The following is a 26,312-nucleotide window of genomic DNA, read 5'->3' as shown; positions in this document are numbered from 1 at the left end:
GAGCCAGCCAGGCGCCCTAGATGTGTAATGTCTTCTTGATGCCCTGAACCCTTCATCATTATGAAGTATCCCTCTTTATCCATTTGTCTTGAAGTCTGCTTTGTCCTCTCCTAATCTGGCCATACGAGTTCCTCATATGGTATGATGGCATGGTATTTCCTTTTCTGTCCCTCTACTTTTTTTTTTTTTTTTAATTTTTTTTTTTAACGTTTATTTATTTTTGAGACAGAAAGAGACAGAGCATGAACGGGGGAGGGACAGAGAGAGAGGGAGACACAGAATCGGAAGCAGGCTCCAGGCTCTGAGCCATCAGCCCAGAGCCCGACGCAGGGCTCGAACTCACAGACCGCGAGATCGTGACCTGAGTTGAAGTCGGACGCTTAACTGACTGAGCCACCCAGGCGCCCCATCTGTCCCTCTACTTTTAACCTGTCTGTGTCTTCATTCTGTTACCAGACAACACACACTTTATGTAGTTGAGTCTTGCTTTTCATGCAGTCTGACACCCTCCCTTTTTAATTGGGATGCTTAATTCATTTGTAATTATGTGTTATTAATATAGTTGCTTTTAAATCCCCTATCTCAGTATTTGTTAGCATTCCATTTGTTCTTGGCTTTTCTGACTCTCCATTCTTGCCTTCTTTGGGGTAAATCTAATATTTCTAAGTAGTCCATTTTGTCTACTGTCTTGACTTTTTAAGCTGTGCCACTTTGTATCATTTTTAGTGGTTGCTCTAGAGATTACAGTAGGCACCTGGGACCATAGTGTATCTTCGATAATATTACACTACTCTGCAACAATGCTTTACAGCAGTGTATTTCCATATGGCCTCTCCTGCCCATAAGACCTGATCTTATGGTCTTATATTATATTTCTATATCTAGCATGAAGCCCATAACCACGGTGTTCTTATTTTTGCTTCAAAAAAAAAAAATCATTTGATTTTTAAAAGAATTTAGCTACGTACATGTGTGTATGTAAACTAAATATACAGAAAAATACATCTTGTTCCATATACTCAGATATTTAAACATGTACTCATTCTGCAACTCCAGTGTGTTTAATCTAGTCTCATTTCTCCTCGGGTTGAAGAACTTTCTGTCACATTTCTTGTAGTGCAGTCCTGTTCAGTGATTTCTTTCGGAGTAGGTCTCTCTGAATATATCTTTATTTCCCCTTCATTTCTGAAGGGCATTTTTGTTGGATGTGGAATTCTGGGTTGGTTTTCTTGTCACTATTTTAAAGAATTCTGTTCTTTTGTATGTTGGTGTCCCCTGTTTGCTGTGAAGTCACGTCATGTGTTGTCCTGTTGCCTGCATGTAAGGTGTAGTTTTCTCTGTGCTCATCCTGCCTGGGGACCTCACGGTTTGGGGGTAACATGAGTCTAGAACCCGTGTCTCTCGTCGGTTCTTCCGCATTCTCTCCCTCAGTGTTTCTTCTGCCCCATATTCAGTCTCTTCCCCTGGAACTGGAGTTATGCCTATGTCAGTGTGTTTTGTATATTCCCTCAGCTGTCAGATACTCTGTTCTGTTCTTTTTTTTTTTTTTTTTATCATTTTGTTTCAGGCCACTTTTTATTCACCCATTTTCAGCCTGACCCGACTTCTTCCCTGCTACCTCCGGTCTGTTCAGCTTGTTTAATTAATTCTTCATTTCTCCCATCCAGATTTTTCATTCCTAGCGTTTCCTCTTGGTTCTTTCTCCTAGTTTTGATTCCTCCGGTGAAATTCCCTTTGTCTTCACACATGTTCTTCATCTTCTAGATATTTAGCGTGTTTATGATCTTGAAGTCTCCCTGTGGTGGATCCAACCTTGAGTCATCTTCCATTGAATCTTTTCACTCAGGAGCATGGGTCATATTTTCTGGATTCTTTGTGTTTCTTGTAACTTGTTACCGTATGCTGAGTGTTGGGTTTTAAAAAGAACTGTGGAGACTGAACTAAATACTATTTACCTCCAAAAGTAGTTGTGCGCCCCCTTCTTCTGTCCGGCCACCTGTGCTGAGGCTCAGACAGGGTGCTGACCATGTGACCCCTGATCGAGGGGGGCAGGGCTTCATCGCAGCCCTGGTTCCATTCCTCGTCTCTGCTGCGGGCGATTGAGACTTCCTTCCAGCAGGGCTTGGGATCCGAGCCCTCAGAGGATCCCTAGAGCCATCTTTATGCCATGGAGCTGAACCACCTGCTTTCGGAGCCGGGGGCGACCTCCGTCTGCTTTCCCCCCGGTTGGCAGCATCTTTGCACCTCCACTCTCAGTCCTGACTCTGCCTTCTGCTTCCCTGCAGACCTCTCTCCATCCCTCAGCCCTTCCCCTTCTAACACAGGTCATTCCTCTTCCCACCACCCAGCTGCTTCTCTCTTCTTTTAGGTTTCTTTGCATCTAAGCTTTCTGATGGCTTTGTAAAAGGCTTGTGTAGCCCTCCAGCTGGTTTTTGTGGTGAGGGTGAGAGCTCTGAGGTCCCCTTGACTTCTCCAGGAACCTCAAGTCTGTCCCGCGGGCTTTTGTCCCATTGTTACTTGCAGGGGAGATTTTTTTTTAATATTTATGTATTTTTGAGAGAGAGACAGAGAGCCCATGTGTGCACATGTGCAGGGGAGGGGCAGAGAGAGAGGGAGATGGGGGATCCGAAGCAGGCTCCCCGCCGTCAGCACGGAGCCCTGCACGGGGCTCAAACCCACGAATCAGGAGATGATGACCTGAAGCTGAAGTCAGATGCTTAACCGTCTGAGCCACCAAGATGCCCCAGGGAAGATTTATTTTTATCCCAGTTACTTTTATAAAGGAATTGCTTTAAAATATCGATGACATGGTTGTTTCCCCTCTATTTTGTTTTAATTAGTAAAAAAAAAAAAAAAAAAAAAAGGAAAATGGGCTTTTTTGACTAAACGATTTAGGAGGAGATAGTGGAAAAATCATGTGTGACTGGTTTTTCTGCAGTAAATCCACAAAAGAACTACCTTGGAACTGACATACAAGTGATTGTAATTATATACTCATAGCCTCCTAAAGTAGAATGTGAAGTAAATGCCATTTACTCCAGAAGACTTATGGGACTATGAAAATAGGGCTTAGTGGCCCCCAAACAGCAAAATACGTTAATCTAAGAATAGTTTCAGGGCACCTGGGTGGTTCAGTCAGTTGAGCGCCCGACTGTTTTGGTTCTAGTTATGATCTCATGGTTGTGGGATCGAGCCCTGCGTCAGGCTCTTTGCTGAGAGCACTGAGTCTGCTTGGGATTCTCTGTCCCTCTCTCACTGTCCCTCTGCCGTGCGCACTCTCTCTCACAAAATAAATAAACTTAAAAATAACGGTTTCAAGGCCAGTTTATGTTGGGAGGAAGAAGAGTTGAGCTATAAGGGATTATTTAGTATAATTTACTTGTCTGTTTTCTATGATACATAAGTTCATCTGTTGTTTTTTTCTAAGTTTTCATTATGCCATTTAAAAGAATGTCAGGGTTTTGTTTGTGTAAAGAATGCCCGTTTGATTTAAGCGACCAATTTAGATTACCGTTGTTCTTGTATTAAATGTCGTGTTTAGACACCTCGTGCATAGTCAGGCTATAGCTCCCTTAGAGAAAGTTAAACCTAGAAATTCGATTGATTTCTGATTTTTCTCGCTTTTGCTGCAAACTGTATTGTCAGATTCCAGAGTGTTTGTGAAAAGCTGCACATGGAATGCCAGGCAGAAATGGTGACCCCGCTGGTGACGAACCCTGGACACGTGTGCATCACGGACACGAACCTGTATTTCCAGCCTCTCAACGGCCACCCGGTGAGGAAGGACACAGGGTCAGCGGGACAGCTGTGTTAGCACCAGACTACTCACCCTCCCTGTGAGCCTGACCTCGAGGTTACAGTGTTCCCCTGTCCTGGCGAGGATCAGAATCCGCCCCCTCCCCTCCAGCAGCTGCGTGTTTAACAGGCCTCCCTGTGTCATCTCGAGGCCTGCTCATCCAGATCTGAGCTCTTCTGATGTCTTTTCCGTAATTTGGGGATCACTTGTTCTCAGTGCGGTGAAAAGAAACCCTGCCCCTCCCACTTTTAGTGAAGAGTCAATGGAGGTTTGTTACAGCTTTCTACTCGGAAGCACTTCGAGAAGTGGATGTTTTCTGTACATCTGTTTATGCGTTTGTATATGCGGTATATTTTGTTTTTCTTTAATTAGGAACAAACTCAGTAGGTCTCCATACGCAAAGGAGCGAACGAAGTGGCCCTCTGCCAGCTCGCGCGGGGTGTGCGTGCGGATGCTGGAGAGGGGCAGCTGTAGAGCTCCTGCTCTGGAAACAGGCTCCTCTTTCACAATGACTTTAGGCTTACTGGGCCAGAAAGTGAACTTGAACTCAGATTTTCACACTAAAGTTTGTAAAGATTTGTAGCTTCCTCTGGATCTCACCCCTTTTTGGCCTGGTTCATTAGAAGAACAGAAATCCTAATACACCATGATAAGACAGTCGGACCATTTGGTGCGACTTTCAGCTTAAAGAACGTGTTTTCTGTCGTAGGAGGCTGCATCCTGGAAATTCTCCAGGCCGGTCACTCAGTCACTATGTCACTAAAACATCGAACACTTTTGTGTGAAAAGTGGTGCTATGACAATTTTGTCCACCAGGTGGCGGGGCACCCTCACCGAGCCCTGCAGTAGACCCTACGCGTTGCTGATGGGCGTTCTCTCCTGGTGTAATACTTGGCTTGGCCGCTACTGTTACTGTGGCTTGGGTCCAAAACTGTAGGAAAATATCTGAGTATGTGCCATAGCTTGAGAATCCACAGTATGAGCATACATCCCCTCCCAAATCTCTGGGCCAGGATCCTCGACCAGTCTTCAGGCAGTTTCCACAGTTGCGCATCCTGGCCTCTGCGGGCTCCTCTCCCCTCTCACTCGGGAAAAGCACGGACGTGTCACCTTTTAGCCAATCTCCGTGGCTTTTTTTTTTTAAGTTTATTTATTGATTTTGAGGGGGAGGAGCACAGAGACAAGGGGAGAGAGAATCCCAAGCAGGCTCTGCCCTGTCAGCATGGAGTCGGACGTGGGGCTCAGTCCCATGACCTGTGAGACCATGACCTGAGCTGAAACCCGGAACGGAACCCAGGGTCGGAGGCTTAACTGACTGAGCTGCCCAGGGACCCCTCAGTGGCTTTTCTAACCTTGGTCTCTCCTTACTAGTGTTTTAAGCCTTTAGAGAAGCAAGAAAATATTCTTCCTCATAAAGAACAAAACTTTTAGAGGACCTGCTTAATAGTGTAGTTGTTTATGAGCCTTAACACAATGTAGTTTTTACAGAAATAAAGATGATTACAGAAATAAAAAAAGATGTACTGTGTCAGTTGTAAGCAAACCATTGATCTATAAAAAGCAAAATTCCTGAGAAGTTACCTGTACCAGCACGTTAATATTCCTTGTCACTCAGCAGCAGCCTGGCAGTATCCTGAGCGATAGATTAGAGCGTTTATCATATTCTGGGTACTGAGTGAAGGTAACAGAACTTGTCCAAGGTCATAAAGTTCGTGAAAAAGGGCAGACCAGGAGCACCTGGGTGGCTCAGTTGGTCGGGCATCCGACTTCGGCTCAGGTCACGATCTCACAGCTCGTGAGTTCGAGCCCCACATCCAGCTCTGTGCTGACAGCTCAGAGCCTGGAGCCTGCTTCGGATTCTGTGCCTCCCACTCTCTCTGCCCTGCTCGTGCTCTGTCTCTCCTTCAAAATTAAATCAACATTTTAAAAACAAATAGAAACAAAAAAAAAAAAAGGAAAAGAAAAAGGGCAGAGCAGCATGTAAAACCAGAAGTGGAGAGAGTGCGTCTGTGTGCCTGTGTGGGAGATGGGCAGAGAGAGAAGGTGAGAGAGAACCCCAAGCCGGCTCCACACTGTCGGCAACAGAGCCCGAAGTGGGGCTCGATCCCACGAACTGTGAGACAGTGACCTGAGCTGAAACCAAGATGCTCAACTGACTGAGCCACCCAGGTGCCCCATAAAATCTCCCTTTCCAGTTGTTCACATGTAACGCTTTGGAAAAGCAAGATTTGGCCCCTTTTTTCACCTTTCTGATACCAAAGGACAGCTTCTAATTGTGTCAGAGTGTTGATGTCTGAAGCTGCCTTTCTACTTTTAAAGAAACCCGTGGTGCAGATAACACTCCAGGATGTCCGCCGCATTTACAAGAGGAGACATGGCCTCATGCCTTTGGTGAGTTCGTGTGCAGTGTCCCTTCTGGGTGGAGGACTGTCATGTCTTCAGTTTAGCCAGTGGTCTCTCCGCTTGTACACACCCAGGGCGTGATTGAAAAGCGCAGGTGTGTTGTCATAAGCACATTGACTCTGAGTCTTTCTTTCAGATGAGCTGTGTGCGTGCGCGCACACACACACACACACGTCACTAAATCAAATTTGTATGTGGAGATTATAAATAAATAAGACCTACAGATAAAAAATAGAAATGTTTAATTGAAAGGCTTTTGTACTCGCGTAGCTTGTTTTGAGATTGCAGGGTAAATACAACGCTATTTACTTTACTGTTTTCTTTCTGAATTTACAGGGCTTGGAAGTGTTTTGCACCGAAGATGACCTCTGTTCTGACATCTACCTGAAGTTCTATGAACCTCAAGACAGAGATGACCTCTATTTTTATATTGCCACGTATCTAGGTTTGGTGCTCACCCTTCATTGTATCTATTCCTTCTATTCTGTTCATCTTCTAGTTCAACTCCTAAGTGCCTGGGGTAGGAAGTAAGAAGCTTGCTATATGTAGAATCCCCTTTCCGGGTCTGCTTGGTTCTCCTCAGCAGGGACTGTGGCTGGCAGAATGGCCTTCCAAAAACCAAGGGAGATAGAAGTGAAACTTGGTAATAGCTCATGCCAGTTGCGTCTTTTAAAAACTCTTGATAAATACATTTAAATGTTTTTTACTTTTTAACACCTCCCACGTTGAATGAATTCTAAAGAATCCATCTAATTGTTTTTATGTTCATTCATGTCTTATATTCGTTTATGAAAACCAAGACTTGGTTTCTTAATATGAGGCCGTGAGTTACCCAGTCATGTGTCTGTGAGCGTTAGCTGTGGTCTTAATCGCAGAGCTGAAGAACAGCACCGAAGGTGCACGTGAGCCTTTTGTACTCAGTACAATACTATGGGACTTGATTTGCTTTTTTAATTTTATTTAAAAACATTTTTTTTTAACGTTTATTTATTATTGAGAGACAGACACAGAGCGTGAGCGGGAAGGGGTAGAGAGAGAGAGAGGGAGACACAGAATCTGAAGCAGGCTCCAGGCTCCGAGCTGTCCCCACAGAGCCTGATGCAGGACTCAAACCCACAAACCATGAAATCATGACCTGAGCTGAAGTCGGATGCTTAGCCGACTTGATTTGCTTTTAATTAATATTTCCTCAGTCTTCCATAAAAATGTGAATTTTCCCACCTTTGTTAGAAAGAACACCTATATTTTTCTTTTTAGGCATAAACTATATGAAGTTGTATATGGTTCAGTTGAGTTATTCTTGTTTACAGAGTTGTCTGTAAACCGTGAAAACTACAGTGGTTTGATTTTCAAAAATAGATGTTGGGCTTTTATGAATGCCATCTTAATTTTGTTTGCTGCTTTTACTCCCTTGGAAATGGAATTTTCCCTCAAAGAAGAATCGTTTATTTTCAATAAGAAATATATTTTATTTTCTAGTAGGTTTAGAGTTCATTTTTTTTCTTCTCACATTAAGCTCTTACGTTCAATTTAATGCCTAAGTATAGCTCTGATATGAGTTGACTGTTATTTCTTGCCTCCTGATTAATTTTTTTTTTTTTCATTTTATTTCTCTAACTATATAACAAGATTACAACAAAAAACTCAACTTTCATGGTGAGTCCTCAAATCTCAAGTCAAGGAACTTGCCATGACCTAAAAACCTGTCTTCTGTAAATCTTCCTTATTCTCCCTGGTATTATTCCTCAGGTTGGTCAGACTTTCTCTGAGGTGTTCTGAGTGTGGGAAATGAGAAGAAGAAGCATTTTGATTTTTTTAACCCCTTTCCTCTTAGCTGGTCGGAGAAGCAACGTGGTAAAAGTAAATAGTAAATATTGAGCCAGCAGATGACTTAGATAAGTGGCTTGGTGCAGCCAGCAACAGGTCGACAGCAGAATTTTCTCAACAAAAGAGAGCAGTCAGTCACTTTATGCTCTCTGAGAGGAAAGCTATCCTTGGTGCCACATACTGATTCCAAGTTTCCTGAGGTGTTCTGGGTGGCGGAGGGGGTGGCCCTTCTGGCTCTTCTCATTTGAGAAATTAGGTTTTCCTGCCAGAGACCTTTTTCTCCTTCAGCCTTGCTCCTCACCCGCATACATAATGCACAGGCATCAGCAAACCAGCTGTCGTACACCTCTTCCTAATCTAAAAGAAGACTGAAAGATTATTTTTGTTTTGATTGCATAAAGAAATGGAGGAAATAAGCTTTTACGAGCGGCCATGGCTTCTTTAGGGCATTAAAACTCAAGCACTTTGTATATGTGGCAGACTATATATAATATAGTAAGTATTATGCATTACCATGTCATTTACATACTTGCTCCATACCTTCATATTTGTTCTCTTTCATATATCTGATACATAAGTATGTTTTATACCATATATGTGATAATATTCCCTCCTGGATCTTGGAGATAGTCACACAACACAACGGCTGTTTGGTGAAAACCAGCCATAGCCTCCTTTTCATTTTCTTTCTTTTTAAAAAAAAAAATTTTTTTTTTTATGTTCATTTATTTTTGAGAGACAGGGAGCGTGAGCGGGGGAGGGGCTTAGAGAGAGGGAGGCACAGAATCCGAAACAGGCCCCAGGCTCCCAGCCGTCGGCACAGAGCCCGACGCGGGGCTCGAACCCACGAACCGTGAGATCATGACCTGAGCCGAGGTCGGACGCCCAACCGACGGAGCCGCCCGGGCGCCCCTCGTTTTCTTAAAATGTATTTTTCAAAAACGCGTTGAAGGGCCTCCGTTGAAGGCACCTAGCTTTTACACGCTCAGTAACACGTAGCCAGCGCTCGCCCAGCTCGGTGGTGACCGCGGGCCCCGTCCTCCTCAGAGCACCACGTCGCGGAGCGCACGGCCGAAAGCTACACCCTGCAGTGGCAGCGCGGGCACCTCTCCAACTACCAGTACCTCCTGCACCTCAACAACCTGGCCGACCGCAGCTGCAACGACCTCTCTCAGTACCCGGTGTTTCCGTGGATAATAAACGATTACTGCAGCGCAGAACTGGGTAATTGCCGCCGCGCTGAGTTTGTAGAGGGAAGAATGGATTCTCACTGAGAATCGTGTTGTGATATGTAAGCACGTTAGAACTCATCTTGATTTTTTGTTTTTTGGTTTTTTGTTGTTTTTTTTTTTTTTACTGAAGGTTGCTAATGTCCATTCTGAGACACTGGATAAGTGTTCCATAAATTATATATGGGTTTCATAGGTGTTTTCTCCACTATCTCAATTTTTTTAGTCCTAACAAAAGCCCCGCCCCCCCCGCCATACTTCCGGAAAGACCTGCCCAGAAAGTAGGCGGACGATTTGAAGCCAGTTACCAGCGTTACCTCTAATTACCACGTTAGAAATACTTACGTTTTTCACTTTGAAAATTTGTTCCAGGTTGTCATAGACTTTTAAAATTCACGCTCAAAAATGAGATTGCGAAAAGTAATAATTATTCATTCCAGAACATGTAGAAAATACTGAGATATTTAAAGAAGGAAATAAAAACCATCAATAATTACATAAATGAGTGGCAACCATTTTAACTTTGTGTATTTATCTCTCAAATTACTTCTAACAAAAATGTGATTCTATTATAATTTTATTTTCTAGTATTTCTAAATAACGTACTGTGGGCAGTAAATTCTTTCTGACAGTTGACTGATTGAACCCTCACACTTGAAGGAAATAACAGATTTTCTAAGAATGAGAATTTATTTCTCTGCTAATATTCAGTCCCCAATTCTCAAATTGTGCTATAATAGAAAAATAAGAAAAATAAGGTTGACTATAATTCAAACTTAAACCATAAATCTTGTAGAAGAATACTAGCTTTTAAAATGTGTTTATTTTTGTTGTTTTCCTTGGAATATAGTGTTTTGTTTTGTTTTTTTAATTTGTAGTTCTTTTTTAAAAAAATCAATATTCAGGGCATTTTCAATTAGAGATGCTACTCTTTTTTTTTTTAATGTTTATTGAGAAAGAGAGTCACATGTGTTGGTGCACATGGGGGAGGGGCGGGGGGAGGGGGAGGGGGAGAGGTACAGAATCCTAAGCAGGCTCCAGGCCCCAGCCGTCAGCACAGAGTCCAACATGGGTCTCAAACTCACGAACCGGGAGAGAATGACCTGAGCTGAAGTCGGACACTTAACCGACTGAGCCACCCAGGCGCCTCTAGAGATGCTACTCTTGAGTGACTGTTGCTAACTTAAAGCTCAGGCTGCAACCGTTACAGCTGCATAAGTAACTATCAGAAACACTAGAATTCTAATGGGTCTGTCTCAGGTTTTTCAAAAACTATTTGTGGAAATAAATGTGTGCATGTGTATCTGTTGTGTGGGAAGTGAGGTTCTTATGTATAAGCTTGTTTGCTTTATTTTAAATAATTCATTTTTTAAAATGTATTTATTTTTACAGATTTGTCCAATCCGGGAACGTTCCGGGATCTCAGCAGGCCGGTAGGGGCTCTAAACAAGGAACGGCTGGAAAGACTTCTGGTATGTGGGTTCGGGGATACCCGGCTTCTAAACAACTCCACGAGCCATGGCCTCTGTGTCCATAGTAACGGAAACTCATTTCTCCAAGACTTAGATGAGGACTATGCCGAGTGACCAGAGGCTCTACGTCATATTTCTTCTTACTATCCTCTCTGCCCGCTGCCTTCCCCCATGGGTTTCGCTGCTCACCCGCCATTTGCATCTTTGGCCTACAATTCAGGAAGTAGGAGTTTACTGATCACTAGTTGACTGATTTATTTTCATGAAGGTGCTCTGGTAAATTGCTCAAGAGATGCATAAAATCCATTCTATTCAATCCAGCCCAGCATTGTTCCCACTGAGCCAAGAAAAGCAAAATACTTATCACAGGAATACTGTGTGTGCGCAGTTTTATTTTCTATTCCTTTTTTTTTTTTCCTTCCTTCTATTCCTATTTAAGAGAGAAATTAGGGGATATAATGTATCCATGCCACGAGCTGAGGCTTTTACTACTTGGGTCAGTTGTTACTTTCAGGCCAGCACTTAGCAGGATCTTTTTCCGTGTGTTGTAGAGCCGCTACCAGGAAATGCCAGAGCCAAAGTTCATGTACGGCAGTCACTACTCTTCTCCGGGCTACGTGCTGTTTTACCTAGTCAGGATCGGTAAGGTTCTTTACCCTCGCTCCCAAATGCGGTGTTATTTCACGTGGCGTCTTCGGTGACTCGGTGGTCTCACTTTACTCTGATCTCCCCTCTAGCACCGGAGTACATGCTGTGCCTGCAGAACGGAAGGTTTGATAATGCAGACAGAATGTTCAACAGGTTTGGCCTAATGCTTCCCTTACCGTGTTTTAAACCCTCTAGTTACAAACGTGCAATGTGTTTGCTTCCAAAAACTGGATACCAAAATGTCAAGAGATGTAAAGAATCACTGATTGGTATATCTTTTCCATTCAGGCTTTTTCTAGTCATGGGTGTGTGTGTGTGTGTGTGTGTAACTGTAAGAACTTCTTTTAAATACAGCTTTTGTCCTGCCTGTTGCAGCCTCGTATTAGATGTTGAAGTTTTCCATATTTCCATATTATTACATGTTCTTCAAAACAGTGATTTTTTAAAATTCCCATATCATATCCTGATGTGTGCCATAATTTAAGTATTTTAGCAGTTTTTCTATTGTTGGACATCTAGACAATTTCTGACATTTTGCTATTCTAAATAATACTATTGAATATAATTCCCTTTGAGCATTTAACTTCTTTATTGTAAAGGTAATATTTCCTTGCAAAAAAAATCAGAAAATATGAAGAAGAAAATTAAGTTCACTTGGCCTCCCACCATGCTGAGATAATATTCATTGTTAATCTTTTCATCTGTGCCTCTCCGATCATTTTTTAAACTGTACGCTCGTTTATTTTTAATTCCTTTTTGAAACGAGCTATTACAACGGCTGTGCTAGGTTTTCCGTGTCTAAGCACCGGCCGCTGTGTGTGCGGAGGCTCCCGGCAAGGACTTGGAGACACCCCATCTGGGTCTGTGTCCTTCCCCCGTGTCCCTCCCTGCATGAGCTCAGGGAGGTGTCTCTTCTGTAAAAGGGGATCCTCATACAAATGTTGAGAATTGTGAGTTAGAGAAGTGAGTCACTGCAGGTAAAGCGTAGACCAACACCTAGCTGCATAGACTGCGATGCCGTTGCTGTTTCACTCACCTGAGCGTTCAGATCAGTTGATTTTTATTTATTTTTATTTTTTTTTGTATTTAGTATTGCAGAAACTTGGAAAAACTGTTTGGATGGTGCCACAGACTTTAAAGAGGTAAGCGGTTATTAAAGCTAATGATCCACTGGGCTTGTGGTTTCCAACTGCTTGAAAAAATATTCGTTGCTCTTCCTTTCCTTTTTTTTTTTCTTTTTCTTCCCCTGACACTTTCAGTTGATTCCAGAATTCTATGGCGATGATGTCAGCTTTTTAGTTAACAGTCTGAAGTTGGATCTGGGCAAGAGACAAGGAGGGCAGATGGTGGATGACGTTGAACTTCCGCCCTGGGCACGGAGTGAGTACCGCCGTGCAAGTACTGAATTACAACAGTTCCTCACCCGGCAGTGCCATTGGAGTATTACTATGTGTAGTTGCCTGGGTGGTTTTAAATGACGGTGTAATTTTCTATGTAAATGAGGCAATACCAGTCCTATTCCAAATCAGAAATGGTCTGTGAGTCTAAGATGCAAAAACATTGATATGTATTTGAAAGACCTAAATGTTGTGAACGTGACTTTTGCCACCCCCCGCTTCCCACCAAACTTTATATTTTATGTGATGAGGGGCGGCGGGGGGGGACCTCATTAAGAAATATGTACCTCTTGCCTCTCCTAGAAGCTCTGTCTGCATACGGGCAGACAAGAAATGGGAGAAAACAAATGAAGACTGATGTTTTGATCAAGTCTAATCTAATAGGTCCCGAGGACTTTCTCCAGAAGAGCAAAGAGGCGTTGGAAAGCGGTTACGTGTCAGAACACCTTCATGAGTGGATCGATCTAATATTTGGCTACAAGCAAAAAGGCACCGATGCTGTTGGGGCCCATAATGGTACGTGATAGCCTCGGAAAGTTCCTATAGCCTTTGATAAAAGCGAAAGCAAACCCAAAATAAAAAATAAAATAAAAAAAGAAGAGGAAGAAAGAAAAACTGAGGCATTGGTGCGGCAGAAGCATCTGACACCCGCCTCTGGGATCAGACTGAGCCACAGAGGGGGAAGGACTTTTGCCTTAAGAACATCAACTTTACCGTGATCCCGAGAAGTGTTTTTCTACAGCCTTCCAGTTTTAGCATGTACTCTCCATCCCACCCAATAATCTCAAGTAAAACTCAGTCAGGATGGACTAGGAGAGCACCCTCCGTTCCTATGAAGGGCCCCAGAGTGTCTTATTAATTGAGCAGAAAGACAGACTCGGGCAGAATTCCACCTCCTCCTCAGTCTGGTTCTTACCGCCTCCAGGTTTCCGGTGTCGCTCATGAGGGTGGCTGAGCTGAAAGTTCGGGGCAGTGCGGGGTGATTTGTGCTGCCCCGGGGCGGGGGATGGGGGTGGGGGCCTGAAGTGCTGGTGGGGAAACACCCGGAGATAACAGACTGTCTGAGCTGCCGATGAGATTTTTGCTCTGCGAGAGATAATAGCCCGAGTTGATATTTATTGCCGTTGGATATTATTAGTCATTTTTGCAAAGTGACCGTCAATTTCTTTGAATAAAAATTTACAGCTGTTGAGTTTGGAAAAAAAAAAAAAAACAGAACTCTGTACAGCGTGTATATTATCTAAACATGACCTCTTTCAATAGTGTTTTTCATCTCCTTTTTCAGTATTTCATCCGCTGACCTACGAAGGAGGTGTAGACTTGAACAGGTATTTGTATGTCTGTAAGGAGTTTCTACTTAAGTTACAAAATACCTCTTTATCGGGGCACCCGGGTGGCTCAGTCGGTTGAGCGCCTGACTTGATTTCGGCTCAGGTCATGATCCCAGGATCGTGGAAGGAAGCCCCGTGTTGGGCTCTGTGCTCAGCATGGAGCCTGCTTAAGGTTCTCAATCTCTCTCTCTTTCTCTCTTGCCCCCCTTCCCTTTCTCCCCCACTTGTACTCTGTGTCTCTCTAAAATAAAAAAACAAGTACTTCTTTAAATGATTACTGCAGCTCTGTGAATAATAATACTAAGGTACGGAAATTTCACAATGAATAGTATCTTGCATTCACCACTAGGTACATTCCGGAGCCTCAGAAAATGATCGAACAACCTGTAATGAGGCTTCAGCAGTCCCGGCACATAGCTGTTGCTCAACAGCAGCTATGTGAGGGTTAACCTCTCGTGTTGACCTGCATCATTTGACGTTTATGCTTTCAAGAAACTAACTGGAACCTCGAGGTTCACTGCATTATTTGTGTTCTGTCCTAAAGCATCGAGGACCCTGACGAGAAGGTGGCCATGCTAACCCAAATCTTGGAATTTGGGCAGACGCCAAAACAGCTCTTTGTGACGCCCCATCCTCGACGGATCACCCCAAAGTGTAGAAGTTTCTCCCAGACCTGCGGTCACAATGCTCCCCTAGCGGATTCTCCAGGTACGTTTTGTAAAGGGAATAAACGCGAGCACCTTGTGTTGCTCTTTTCTGACGAAGATGTTCCGGAAGATCCTGAAGCGTAGCTGAAGCGGGAGCCGTCGCGTTCCCTGGAGGTGGGTGTGTTCGGCCATCTTACTGCAGTTCAGCCGAGAAACGACTCTGACAAGGCTGGTTTTGTCGCTGTTTTGTGTTTGACTACTGACTTCAGAGAAAACCAAGTTACTTTTATTTTCTGGTAGCGTTACTCACGTCACATGAGACTCGGCAGTACTCTGTTAGCATTCTGCTTCTCTTTCTTCTCTGTGGGTTTCCACGCTGCCGTTCGGTCCTTAGCCGCTCACACGTCCGCGTGGACGCGTCCTGGCCCTGCCGCTTCACCCGGCTCCTCCCGGCTCTGTCCCAGAAAGGACTTCCTCCGTCCCGAGTTCTCCTCCTCCTTCCCCACACACAGGTCTTGAGTTCCAGGTGCTTTATTTTCTTTACTGAATTCTTTTTCCTTATTCAGTCATTTGACAGACATTTCCGGAGTCTCTCTCGTGTGCCAGGCATGTGCTACGTGCTCAAACTGAACTCGACCCTGCCTGTTCTCACATCTAGTGTTTGGAAAAGGAGGAAAGAATACTCCCCTTTATCCCGTTATCCATGTTGTACATGGCACGTAGGACAGCCTCAAACCCACCGGCTCCCAGAAGGAGTCTGACAGGACGTGGAACATGGGGAGCACAGTCACGTGCTTTCTCCTCCTCCGCGCTTGTGCGTCTGTTCCGGGCACACACACAGCTTCGGGCTTGTGCACACACAGCTGAGTGCTCCCTCCGGCGTGGAGGCGTGGCTCGCAGGGGCCCTTGAGCCAGGGCTGGCTGGGAGTTCTCGGAGAGGTCATGTCCCGCGGGGTTAAGTCATAGAGACCATAGGACTGTCTTGTGATGCCTCTTAAACCTGTGCCCTGTTTAGTCAGCAGGCTCGTACCACTGTCTTGTGATGATTTGAAAGGGTAATCGTGCCAGCCGCTCATAAAACAGGAGGGATGGCCTCGCTGGTCCCGTCCGGGGGCACTCGTAGCTCTGATCGTATCTCTGCTCTCTCTCCCCCTCAAAACCAAAAGGACAACGCAGCATTTTTCGGAAACGGGTTTTTGCAAGATTACTGACAAGGAAGTAGTTACTCAGTCTGTGTTTCCTGAGGTTCCTAAGCTAGGGGCGAGTGAAAACTTTGCAGACGCTGATAAGAGTCTAAAATGACTTCAGTTACCGCGTAGGTACTTTTTAGTCTTTCCCCACGGGATTTTTATCTTACTTAGATTACACATTTTATCATTTTCCCTTGACCGACATGGAGCTGCCTAGCAGGTACATTTCAAAGCAGTTCTATTTCAGTGGGGCATTTTGTGTCCTTGGTCGTTTGATTTTAATAGAAACTATGGTGATTCTGGTATTTGTTGCCTGGGTTGCACGTTAGTAATTGGGTTGACTCACTTAGCAACAATTCAATGTAGTCTCTCCAGGTGAAGAGTCTTTTGAGGACCTGACCGAAGAAAGCAAAACACTGGCCTGGAATAACATCACCAAACTGCAGCTACACGAGCGATACAAAATCCACAAAGAGTAAGAGTGTCTCTGTGCCATCACGGCAGAGGTCGGGGTCTTGGCTCGGGGCCCCCGGTTTTACGTGGAGTCAAGGGGGTGGAAATTCTGTTTCAGGGCTGTCTTGATCGGTCTTTATCCCCCGAAATGTCTGTAGTGATCAGCCATCTGAGGTCAGTGTGGCAAGGGAAACAAAGTTTGGCACAGAATGAATTTATGTCAGCATCCCATGCTGTCCTTTCTACCCCTGGTCTCTCCAGAGCACAGGACGGGGTCTGCAGTCAGCAGGTAGATTTGTGCCTCTCACGCTGGGGCGCACGGCCCCTCTCGGCTTTGATGGTGTGGAGCCGTGGCAGAAGCACAGTGTATCCTCCCCGGGTGTTGAATTTTACGGACATCGTAGGGGAGAATGTGTCTTTGTAAAAAAATTACAACAAATGTGTGTATTGAGAGAGAGAGAGAGATTAAAGTGCTAAGTTCGACAGGAGTTTTCAAAATAACACCTATCCTTTCAAAAAATGCGGGCCTGCTGTCAGACCCAGAGGGGTTTCGGGCGTTCAGACTTCTGCCGTCAGCTCATTCACGCACTGTGCTGGGAAGGCTTGAGAAGCACTGACGTCCCGTCAGCCATCCTGTCACAGATAAGAAAACGCCAGCTCAGGGGTGAGGCCCGTTGTCCCGTCCCACGGACACGGACGTCCCCTCCGACGTGCTGGTGCCACAGACACCGTTGGTCATGGGTGGAACTGAATGTGCCACCTACTTGAGACAAGTGGCTTCCTATCAGAGCACAGCCTCCTGAAAAGAAAGCATCCTGCCTTCCTCATTACAACAGAGGCTTTCCCTTGTCTCAACTTCTCCACGTGACGCACAGAAAGAGGCCTTATCATCCGAGGCAGTGAATATGCAAAGGGTCCTTTAGGAGGAGATGGCGGAACCAGACAGGGGTGTCATCGTGAACAGATGCTAGGTAAATTCGACTCCGCCACGGAGCGAGCGAGCGAGCGTGAAGAAGAGAGGGGTTCGGTAATGTTGGGAGATGGCCCGGGAGAGTGGAACGGAAGGAGAGGCATCCCAGTTTTCCGGCTGTCAGGACGGTGTGCGACTCGGAATGTGGCAGCCAGGGAAGCCGGGAGTGGGGATGATTTCTAGCCACGGGCGTCGCCCGGACGAGATGAGGAGCTCCCCGGCGATGATCTGGCGGTGGCGGGTGTCACGGGGGGGGGGGGGGGGGGGGGGGGGGGGGGGGGGGGGGTGGGGACGGATCCGGCAGACGGATGTGACGAGGGGAATCCCAGGAGCTTGGTGAGATGAAATCGGAGACTCGGAAGAGACTCGCGTCTGGCACACGGTCGATGGTGATTTATCAGAGTCTGTTTTTACACAGGGCGGTTACTGGAATCGCAGTGTCTGGCAACGGCTCCTCGGTCTTCACCACCTCGCAAGGTATGTCCCCTGCCCGAAAGGTGGTTCGCCTGGAAGCGCGAAGCGTCCAAGTCGCGAAGTCTGTTAACTCTCGGTCAGGGGCTCGCACTTGAGTGTGCTGCCTCCCCACAACGTGAATTTTGAGCAGCTGTGGCGTTTAGCACGCAGCTTCCTCGTGGTTTGCCGGAAACGATCACGCAAGTGCCTTTCTGTTGCTGACAAGGTTTCCCGAAACTTAAGGGACAGAAAGCGCTTGTTTCCCACCTGCTTGCGCGGTGGGGCCCTTTCTGCCTCGGGGCTGGCTGAGGTCCCGAGCCCGGGGCCTGGCAGGGTGCCGCAGTGTCCAGCAGAGGGCGTCCCCGGGCGCGGAGCGTGAAGGGGCGCATTTGCCGCTCAGGTTTTCGTTCTTGTCCGCTGGTATATATTTCAGGGAGTTTGATGTCGATTTCAGCTGGAAACCCCGTTCATACACTGTTAATGTTCTTATGCGTTATCAAAGTACGTCTTCGCTGTCCTGCTTGTGTTTTACAGCTTGCTCTGACAGAGTTAGTAGCTGGCTGTTTTTTGAGGGTACTTCTTCTTTAGCGTTTTTCAGAGGAAATCCTATTTTTTGTCGCTGGAGGTCAGCAATGGTGCTAACCAGACACCTCCAGCAGATAAACGAGAGTTGCTACGCTCCGGTTCTGCAATTGTGGTTTACTGTCTGTAGCACGTCGTTCCTTTCCCTTCCCAGTACAGTCTCAGGTTTCATGAAACGGAATTTTCCACAAAGTCTAGAAAACGATTCTACCGTAGGGGCGCCCGGGTGGCTCAGTCGGTTGAGTGTCCACCTCTTGATTTTGGCTCAGGTCGTGACCCTGGGGTCGTGGGCTGGAGCCCCAAGTTGGCCTCCACACTGAGCATGGAGCCTGCTTAATAGTCTCTCTCTCTCTCTCTCTCTCTCTCTCTCTCTCTCTCTCTCTTCCTCTGTCCCTCTCCCCCACTCACACGCTCGCTCTAAAATAGAATAAAAATAAATTTAAAAACATAAAGTGATCGTACTGTAGACCAAAGGGAGTTAACATGCAGGACACGCACCGGGCCCTGTTGGGGTCACGGAGGTGTTGCTCCGGTAGAAGGAAGCCATCCGTGTTTTGCCAGGATCCTGCCCGCTGACTGTGCCAGCATTATAACACAAGACAAATGCTTCAATCAGAGCCTGTGTTCTTAGCCGGATTTGTCTGACATGGTCTGTTAAATCCTTTAGTCCATTGTACTTGTATGACCTTGTAAAACCCTGAGTCTTAGGAGTGTCAAGGCTTTGCACCTCCGAGGCTTTCATTAAGCATTGTATCGCTGCTTTGTGAATTTGACAAATAAAGGAGAAAGAGGGTTCTTTTAAGTCAGAAGCTTTGGTTTTTTTCTGGTTTCTTTCTTCTGTTGATAAAACTTGTATTACTGATTTATACATGTCGAGATCACCACCCCAAAGTGACCTTTCTTCCTCCCGTACGTGGTAGATGCGTTTAGTGACGTGAGCATTCGGCGGGGACCCGTCACCTGTGAGCCTGGCTCTTACAGCCGCCTTTGACAGGATCACCCCCAGCATACGCAGGGAACCTTTGGTTTTGAGAACAGCATCCTTGTCCCCCAGGCTGGCTTATGGCTTTCTATAGGATGCCCCAAATTAGTGAGCTTTCGTAGACCCTGGGGTGAATACTCAAAAATGCCCAATAGGAGGGGCATTCTTTAGAATCACAAGCACTGTTGGAAAGAGTCTCAGAAGTAATTGTGCCCCACAGGGTGAAGTTCAGGTAATGTGCTCACTCTTCGGGCTTTGTTTCCAAGCTAATCCTGGAGAATTTTCAGTTTTACGAAGTCTCAGGGCTCGTGTGTGTTGGTGTTGCAAAAATTAGGTTGAGAGGTTACCTTTTACTATACAGAAGAAATTGCCTAAAACTCATTCGGGCCTTTTATTTATCGTAGATTAGGAAATGAGTTGTTGTTACATGTTTCAAATATGGGGCGTTTGGAGCTCATTGTAAGTTTTGTGAATCTTGGTTTTTAAAGAAATTGTTTTGCTACACCTTTGTTTGTTAGGCAAGGACATTATAATCCCTACTTTATTATCCTTTAGAAAGTTGAGTGGTTCTTCCATAAACGCTAATTCAAGGGTATCACACCCTAACTGGGCTGTTTAAAAAGGAAAAAAAGAAAAACAGATATTGGCAAGATTTTTGTTTTCATTAATTCAAAATTGCTGTTTTACTTCTCTTTAACTTTTAACTCCTGTCAGTGACTGGGCCAGCTCTGTGTTCAGCCATGCTGAAATGTCAGCAGTGTGCTGGGCCCGTACTGGTATGTTAACTTCCTCGTCCAGGGGTTACAGGTCGCCAGTGCTGTTGCCCAGATGGGCCGCAGATCAGCCCCCCACCTGCCACCCAGCCCTCCGTAAGAGTGTGCCACTGCCTGCTGGCCTCTGGCTGTTCTTTGTCCTCTGTAAGGGTCAGGAAATCTTTCTCACATGTCTGCCTTCTCGTTATTAAATTAGATTCCACCCTGAAGATGTTTTCTAAGGAATCCAAAATGCTACAAAGAAGTATATCCTTTTCAAATATGGTGAGTTCATTTTACTTTTAACTCAGCGTCACCATGGAAATTCACGCAGCACTTTGTTTTCAACACACGTATAATGGCATTTCATTTCTCCCCCAGACAATCGGGTTTATTCCTGTGTAGGTGTGCACAGAATGCCCGAGTTAGATTAGTTCTAAGTTCAATTTCAACTTTTTTCAGGGTACCTCTTTCTCATAATACCGTGTTTTCATTTGTAGCCTAGAAAATTTGAAGTACTACTCAGTAGAATTCTCTACTTAATAAATCTGTGCTTTTCTGGAACTATCTAACTAAATGTTTCTGTAGTTTATAAATAACTTGTGTTTCTGAGTTGATAGGACACCTAATACTAGAAAACCAGTTCTTCTGAAAAAGACACACTTTATTATTCATGTAAACCATCCGAAAGGTTTTGAAATTCCCTGAAGAATTTTTGAAGTCCTTCCTACGCATGGGAAGTGTATGATCCAGAGAGGATTCTTGAGGATAAATAAAGCCCCCACCTCTGCCCACCCCACGATTCACCTGTGTTAGGATTTTCTCTAGCCCAGGGCCACGAGAGCCATCCAGAGCCCCTGAAAATCCTCAGGCTAGACCCGTGTGCACTGCACACACTTTGACCTCCTTTCTTATGTTTGGGAGGAAACTAAGCCTCTGGAATTGGCCGATTGAAAAAAAAAAAAAACTCCCTGAATATGAGGAAGGCCAAAATAAGCAGAATGTGAGCATTAATTTGGCAGGGGAGGGCTCCCAAGATAATTTCACCATGTTCGGGATCTGCTGATTATCGTAAACCATTAATGTCAAACCATTTGTATTTCAGGCTTTATCATCTTGTTTGCTTTTGCCAGGAGACGCCACGGTCATCAGTTCTTCGTGGGACAACAATGTGTATGTATCTGCGCGGGCTGCTCGTGTAATCCCTCGCGTGGCCCCGCTGTCTTTGCGGATGAAAGGCAGGAAGGGCCAGGTCTTCTGCTGGGGAGACGCTGTGTTATTGTCACATACTACAGAAGGGTAGTGCTGATGGCTTTGACTCTGCATTTGAATCTAATAAATTCTCCAACTGGACTCTGTTTTCCTTTGTGTGTTAAATGGAGGTGAAAACACAGATGAGCCAGACCTGGAGATTTCTAGCTTTAAATTCAGAGTTTGAGTATTTTGGCCTGATAACAGGAGAACAAGTAAATTTGTCATTCTAGTGGGCCTGAGTAAGTAGAGAACTAAAACGATAGAATATTCCTTGAATATGTGTTTAAGGGTCTTAAAATTAAGCTGGAATGCTTTTTAATAGTTCTCATTATCTTGTCTGTTAGCTATTTTTATTCTATAGCATTTGGAAGACGCCAGGACACGTTAATGGGACACGACGATGCCGTTAGTAAGATCTGTTGGCATGACAACCGGCTGTATTCTGCATCGTGGGACTCCACAGTGAAGGTTTGCATAGAATTTCTAGCTTAAAATGTTAGGATAATACAAGTATTATAAACCATTCCGCTGTCTGTTCATGTGTTCAGTCACTTCACTATTTTTCACGAAGTGTATAAGTGATATATAAAGATCCTGTATGTTAATGCCTTTTTTTTTTTTTTAATATTAATTTATGTTTGAGGGAGAGAGAGAGCAAGCATGAGCAGGGGACGGGTAGAGAGAGGGGAGACTGAGGATCCAAAGAGGGCTCTGCACTGCTAGCAGAGAGCCCAACGCAGGGCTTGAACTCACGAACTGAGAGATCATGACCTGTGCCAAAGTCAGAAGCTGGATGGACTGAGCCACCCAGGCGCCCCTGCCTGTGTGTGTTTAATGTGTGCACCTCTTAATAGGAAGTCTTCATGACTTTTGTACTGTGCGCTCAACCAGGGGGTTAAATGAGGTGGAACAGTTGGACCCCTGAATCACACAGGTTGGAACTGCTCAGGTCCACTTATACGTGGATTTTTGTTGGTAAATTCATACACTACTGTAAATCTATTTTATGATTTTCTTAGCATTTTATGTTCTGTAACTGATTGTAAGATTACAGTCTATAATACATATAAGATGCAGACTAGGTTAGCGGTTTATGTTGTCAGTAAGACTTCCAGTCAACAGTATGCAATCAGTACAGTAGTTAAGTTTGGGGAGAGTCAAAGTTATAAGTAGATTTTCAAGTGCATGGTGTGGCGGGGGGGAGGGTAGGGGTGGTCAGAGCCCTAACCCTGCATTGTTCAAGGGCCAACTGTATGCAGTAGGAGTCCTCTTATCTCACAGTTGGAACTAGCAGTTAATCAAAAAACATCAAGCTGAAGTGGGGAATCATGAAAAGAGAATGCATTCGACTTAAAGTTAGAACATACAAACGCACACGCCTTCACCATTCTGTCGACGTGGGGCATCCATGGCCTCCGCTTTGGAATCCTGCCCAACTGTCTGGCAGAGACCACACCAGCGTTCACCATCCTCAGTTTCCAATTTGCATTTATGTAAAAAGCAAGCAGGAACCTAAAACTATTAGAATTCCTTCCGGAGTTTTTCAGGATTTCCCCCATTCTTATAGACAAATTTTCTCGCTCGCGCCGCATTTTGGCAATTTTTTTCGGTGACTTGCCTTTTTGGGTCTTCTCGAAACGTCACCGGATGCCACGGCGCTTCTGCAGTCAGGTTTCCGTAGTTCACACGAAGACCACGACGACGACAGCAGGTGCAAAGGACAGAAACAGACACAGGTGCAGTCGACACGGGGCAAGCGCCTGTGGCAGGAACAGAAGCGTGGGCAGTGCAGGGAGGGAGCCAGAAACACTTAGTCACAGCTGGGTTTTGTTGGCAGATAGGTTAAATGGGAGTTGGTCGGTCAAGGGCGCTTTTCTTAGAAATGCTTTCGCTCTGAATGTTTGCAAATCCCTCCCGTGACACGTTCTACCCTAGGTGTGGTCCGGGGTTCCTGCAGAAACGACATGCCCCAAAAGACACCGGTTTGACATGCTGGCCGAGCTGGAACACGACGTCAGTGTGAGTACCAGCAGAGACACGCCTGAGTCCGAGGGAGGGTGGGCTGTTCTTGGTCTTACCTGTGTTTTCATTTTTTTGCTTCATTTATTTCGCTCGTGGGAGGAGAGCACGGGCTCTCCGTTCTTTTGACTCGACTCTTTGGGTTTCCAAGTCTACTTTGCCTTTTTTTCTCCGATTTGCTGTTTCTCTGAAAATCAGCTACCGTCCGGTCCAATTTCTGAGCATGACAATGAATATTTAGATCCCCTCGAACTATTTGGGGCAAGAAAGTATGCCCCATCATCTCTCATGTTTTCCAGCACATTAGTAGAAGGGACTATCTAGCGTGACACCCTCCAACAGCCAAGAACGTAAACCTGGCGTTGGGTGGCCCGGGCGCACATGACCTGGGGCAGAACCAGAGCTCGCACTTGGTTCCCCTCGCTCGTTCCACAACCAGTGGGTCGCACAGCTGCTCCTCCCACTGGAGCTCACGGTACTCTTTTCTCTGAGATGGTGACCTGAAACCTGATTTGCATGGTCGACAGACGAGCTAAGGTTCAGAAATATTTACGGAGTATGTAATTCCAGGCGGGCATGCAGATATAACCCGAGAGATCCCCATTTCTCCGAAATCCCTCAAATAACATGGATCACCTGTGCCTCAGTTTGGTACCTCGTTACAATTTGTAATTCACAGAGTTATTCAGAAACTGTTGATTTTAGGCTATTAAAAAGAATTTCTTTTAACATTTTTTGAGACAGAGAGTGTGAGTGGGAAAGGGACAGAGAGAGAGGGAGTCACAGATTCCGAAGCAGGCTCCAGGCCCGGAGCTGTCAGCACGGAGCCCGACAAGGGGCTCGAACTCTCAAACCACGAGATCATGACCTGAGCCGAAGTCGGCCGCTGGACCGACTGAGCCACCCGGGCGCCCCAATTTTAAGCTCTTTTAAAACTGCATTCCGTTTACGTTGGCAGTATTTCATTTTGTTCACTAGCATATGAAGAATTTCATTTTTCAGTAACTGCGTAGGCGATGTTGAAACACGTCTGCATTAGCCACATCAGCACACTGTCCGTTAGAGCTTAACCTTCATCACGTGCACATAGTCGAGTCAGCCTAGGGAAACCGTGATGACCGTAATTCTAAATGGATTACGCTATGTGTTTCCTTCCTCAGGTAGATACAATTAGCCTAAATGCCGCAGGTACGATGTTGGTCTCAGGCACCAAAGAAGGCACAGTGAGTATCTGGGACCTCACCACGGCCACCGTACTGCACCAGATCCCGTGCCATTCGGGGACCATACGTGATGCTGCTTTTAGCCCAGGTAGTTTTATCCTTTTTAATACAGAGGATACTGGGGGAATCAGAATTATTATCTTGAAATCGTAAGAATGTAAAAAGAAAAACAGGCTGCCGATAGAAGTAGTTTTGCCCGTATCCAAGGCTGCTTCGTGGCAGAATACGGGCTACTTGGGCCATTTGTACCTCCAGGAGAGCTACGGCGGACGCTGCTCTTAATTCACCAGCTCACCAGAGGAACTGATTTATAGTGCGCGGGTGGACTCACCCCAAAGGGTCATCGGCCCAGTGTCTTAGAAACAAACATTTCCACGAGAGGAGAGTCCTTGGTTAAGTACAAGTAGCTCAGGGAAAATGCAGGCGAACGCTATGCCAGAGATGAAACGTCAGAACGATCTAGAACACACTTCTGAAGCTGTAATTGTCTCTCGCGTTACAGACAGTCGCCACGTCCTCAGCACAGGTGCAGATGGCTGTCTAAACGTCATAGATGTGCAGACGGGAATGCTCATCTCCTCTATGACTTCAGACGAGCCCCAGAGGTACGTTCTCTTGCTCGCGTTACTAGTGGACGAAGACGTTTACGGACAAGCTCGTGATCGTGACATTTGGGCTTGCTTTGGCCGGCGTGGATAGGGCCCTTCCTTCATGATAAATGACCAAATGACTGTTTCTAAATCATTGTTGCAGGTGCTTCATCTGGGATGGAAATTCTGTTTTGTCTGGAAGTCAGTCTGGTGAACTGCTTGTCTGGGACCTCCTCGGAGGAAAGCTCAGTGAGAGAATACAGGGCCACGCAGGTAAGCGGTTATGCAGTTGACTTGACCTTTCTTCCTAAAATGCTGAACTCCAACCTGCTTTTCCCATCAGGAAACCTACCTTTCCCAGGCAGAAAACACCCCACTGCCCTCCACGTCGTAAACGTTCCCCACGAGCATCTTCGTTGGCCAAGTGACCCTTCGGGACTGAGATTTACGTTGACTGACTCCAAAAAGGAAGTTTTTGCATTAACTCCCACTTGGAGAATTAAAAACCATAGTAAAAGCTGCAACTTTTTTAAGTACACGCACAAAGTTTTTTAAAAACCCCAAAACAGCACAAAAGTAATTAATTTCAGTAAAAACGATCTTCCTCCCACCACTGACCCCCTTCCTCCCTGTTCTCCTTTGAGGACTTCCTTCCAGTTTGCGTCCTGGGTGTGGGTGCACCCTTACTGTTGAGACGAGGGATGTGTTGTACGTGTATGAAGTATTCTGCCCTTTTCTTCCCACCCAGTATCCCTGGAGACTCGCTGTATGTGCTTCTATTTGCACGGTTGCCTCCTCATCTCAAAGACTTATGGTCTTTAATTCTTCTAGTTTCTAAGGTTATAAGTATCTGCTTTTCCACTGTGACCAGGAACTTCCCCCGACATCCTCTTCCCTCTGTCCTTTGGTGACATGGTTATCTCGTCACGTTCTAAAGTGACCTGCGTAGGTCATTCGCAGTTTACCGGCTTTAAATAACCTTCGACCCTGTCCAGTAAATGGACTTCGCAGCCTCACACCAATTCCTTACCTCTTCCTCTCGTCTGTCTCCTGTTATCGTAGGTGTATATACTTGCATTCTGGTGTCACTCCTA

The 26,312-nt window shown here is 45.5% G+C and overlaps 1 protein-coding gene across 3 annotated transcripts in view; it reads left to right on the top strand.

Moving 5' to 3' along the window:
• The window catches only part of NSMAF (neutral sphingomyelinase activation associated factor), a 60,773-nt gene that overhangs the window by 33,627 nt on the left and 834 nt on the right, over nucleotides 1-26,312 (top strand). For all 3 annotated transcript variants that reach the window (XM_042973376.1, XM_042973377.1, XM_042973379.1), the window contains 21 exons: nucleotides 3,646-3,775; nucleotides 6,116-6,187; nucleotides 6,536-6,644; nucleotides 9,074-9,250; nucleotides 10,648-10,727; nucleotides 11,279-11,369; nucleotides 11,465-11,528; nucleotides 12,466-12,517; nucleotides 12,635-12,755; nucleotides 13,157-13,288; nucleotides 14,058-14,100; nucleotides 14,648-14,811; nucleotides 16,307-16,415; nucleotides 17,782-17,840; nucleotides 20,350-20,417; nucleotides 21,238-21,305; nucleotides 21,731-21,854; nucleotides 23,322-23,405; nucleotides 24,566-24,716; nucleotides 25,131-25,233; nucleotides 25,382-25,491. In XM_042973376.1, coding sequence (XP_042829310.1) covers nucleotides 3,646-3,775; nucleotides 6,116-6,187; nucleotides 6,536-6,644; nucleotides 9,074-9,250; nucleotides 10,648-10,727; nucleotides 11,279-11,369; nucleotides 11,465-11,528; nucleotides 12,466-12,517; nucleotides 12,635-12,755; nucleotides 13,157-13,288; nucleotides 14,058-14,100; nucleotides 14,648-14,811; nucleotides 16,307-16,415; nucleotides 17,782-17,840; nucleotides 20,350-20,417; nucleotides 21,238-21,305; nucleotides 21,731-21,854; nucleotides 23,322-23,405; nucleotides 24,566-24,716; nucleotides 25,131-25,233; nucleotides 25,382-25,491 — 2,111 coding nt within the window. The remainder of the gene's footprint in view (nucleotides 1-3,645; nucleotides 3,776-6,115; nucleotides 6,188-6,535; nucleotides 6,645-9,073; nucleotides 9,251-10,647; nucleotides 10,728-11,278; nucleotides 11,370-11,464; nucleotides 11,529-12,465; nucleotides 12,518-12,634; nucleotides 12,756-13,156; nucleotides 13,289-14,057; nucleotides 14,101-14,647; nucleotides 14,812-16,306; nucleotides 16,416-17,781; nucleotides 17,841-20,349; nucleotides 20,418-21,237; nucleotides 21,306-21,730; nucleotides 21,855-23,321; nucleotides 23,406-24,565; nucleotides 24,717-25,130; nucleotides 25,234-25,381; nucleotides 25,492-26,312) is intronic.

The sequence above is a fragment of the Panthera tigris genome, chromosome F2 (assembly GCF_018350195.1).
Source record: "Panthera tigris isolate Pti1 chromosome F2, P.tigris_Pti1_mat1.1, whole genome shotgun sequence".
NCBI lineage: Eukaryota > Metazoa > Chordata > Mammalia > Carnivora > Felidae > Panthera > Panthera tigris.
Note: the sequence above shows the minus strand (reverse complement) of the source record. Positions and strands in the feature narration are given on the sequence as shown.